General features: G+C 52.7%; 1 protein-coding gene across 1 annotated transcript in view; it reads left to right on the forward strand.

Annotated features, from left to right (window-relative positions):
• Positions 1–457, forward strand: part of SLC25A44 (solute carrier family 25, member 44) — a 4,577-nt gene extending 4,120 nt beyond the window's left edge. The window contains exon 3 of the mRNA XM_010193749.1: positions 253–457. Within this exon, the coding sequence (XP_010192051.1) occupies positions 253–444 (192 nt within the window). The 3' untranslated portion in view covers positions 445–457. The remainder of the gene's footprint in view (positions 1–252) is intronic.
• The last annotated feature ends 1,239 nt before the right edge of the window (positions 458–1,696 follow it).

Genomic DNA, 1,696 nt, shown 5'->3' on the forward strand with positions numbered 1-1,696 from the left:
CTTGTGGAGCTGAGGGCCCAGAGCTGGACACAAGATTGCAGCTGGGGTGTGAGCAGGGCAGAGCAGAGGGGCAGGAGAAGCTCTCTGGCCCTACAACCACCCCTTCTAACACCCAGGATGTTAGTTCCTTTCACCACCACTCTCTGTGCTCAACCCCTGCAAGGAGTTTTGGAGATCGATCAGGTTATTGGGCTGGCTGAGCTGTCATCTGTAGGGTGAACAGCTCTGTGAGTGTTTGTTCTGGCTTTGCAGGTGGAAGGGAAGAGCTCCATCATCCTCACCTTCAAACAGCTCCTGGCGGAGGAAGGCCCCTGGGGCCTGACCAAGGGCCTCTCTGCCCGCATCATCTCGGCCACCCCTTCCACCATCGTCATCGTGGTGGGCTACGAAACCCTGAAGAAGCTGAGCCTCCGCCCGGAGCTGGTGGATTCGAGACACTGGTAGGGGCGACCGGTGGGAGAGAAACCTTTGAACCCTGTGAATTTGGACCCTCGCGGTTGGAGGCAGTCGCCGTCGCCGCTGTCTCTGGTGGTTTCACAATGCAAGGCAGAAGTGAGAGCAGCTGCACGTCACCATGGACTGGAGCGATGGACTGGAGCGTGATTATTGCGCTGCTCTGCTGCTGCTTCTGCTTCCAACCACCCACGTGGGACTTCGGGCAGCGCTGTTTGCCTGTGACGGTTGATCCGGGCGTGTGAACGCGTCCTGACGAGTTCCTAATTCCCTTTTTTGTAAATCTAGGACTTCCTGGCTGGAGCAAAAAAGCCAGTTAATTCTTTTAAATTATTTTCATCTTTGCCAAACTTCCGAGGAGGGGCGTGAGGGGCCGCAGCAGAGCCCTCTCGTGGGTTGGGTGCTGATTGCAGCTGTACAGGAACAGACCAGGGAAGTAAACGACTCCAATCACCCACGTTTATTTCTAGAAGATGTGAGATGAGAATAACCTGGAGCCACTGAAGAGCCGTGGGTAGATCTGTACATACCTTTTTTGTATGTCCTTGGAACAATGTTTCCTGTCTCCCATCCCAACAGCGAGCTGGCTGCTAGGCAAGTTAGGAGTTCAGCCGGCTGTTTGTCTTTAGCTGTGGCAGTTTTGACACCTAACCTACGGTTTTAACCCGCTGCTATTTAATTTTAAGTATTGTTCCTATTTTAGGGAAGCTTTTGCTGATTTCTTGGGGGGCCTGAGTGGTTGTTCCGTGGCCTTGTTCAACGTGAGTGTCAGTACTGCATGGTCAGGGTGGCTGCTGCCACTTCCCACCTTTAGTTTAAGCACACCCCCCCAACAAAAAAAAGCGCTGAGTTTGGAAGTGTCACATTGCTGGAGGAAAACTGAACCCGATCCGAGCTGCAGCTGGATGTGAGGTGGGGAAGATGAAAACAAAAACGCTTGTACTGGCTTTTGATCCAGTCCAAACCTGATGGGCATGTTCATATTGAATAAGAAGTAATGGCTCGTTAATGCTTTGTAAGTCTGAATCCTGCTTATCCTGTTTGGGAAGGGCAAGGATGATTCTTTGCACACTCTTGCTGGATCAAAACCCGAAGCTATGGCCTGTGTGGGTTTTTTTTGGGAGCTCAGATTGGCGACCCAAGGGGCTGCTCCTTGGGGAGGAGGAACCAAGGGAACGTTCGCCTTTGCTCTGCTGCTCTGGGGGGTTCAGATTTGCCTCTCGTGTGGCTCGTCCTGGTTATA

Source organism: Mesitornis unicolor, unplaced genomic scaffold (genome assembly GCF_000695765.1).
Source record: "Mesitornis unicolor isolate BGI_N332 unplaced genomic scaffold, ASM69576v1 scaffold44751, whole genome shotgun sequence".
Taxonomy (NCBI): Eukaryota; Metazoa; Chordata; class Aves; order Mesitornithiformes; family Mesitornithidae; genus Mesitornis; species Mesitornis unicolor.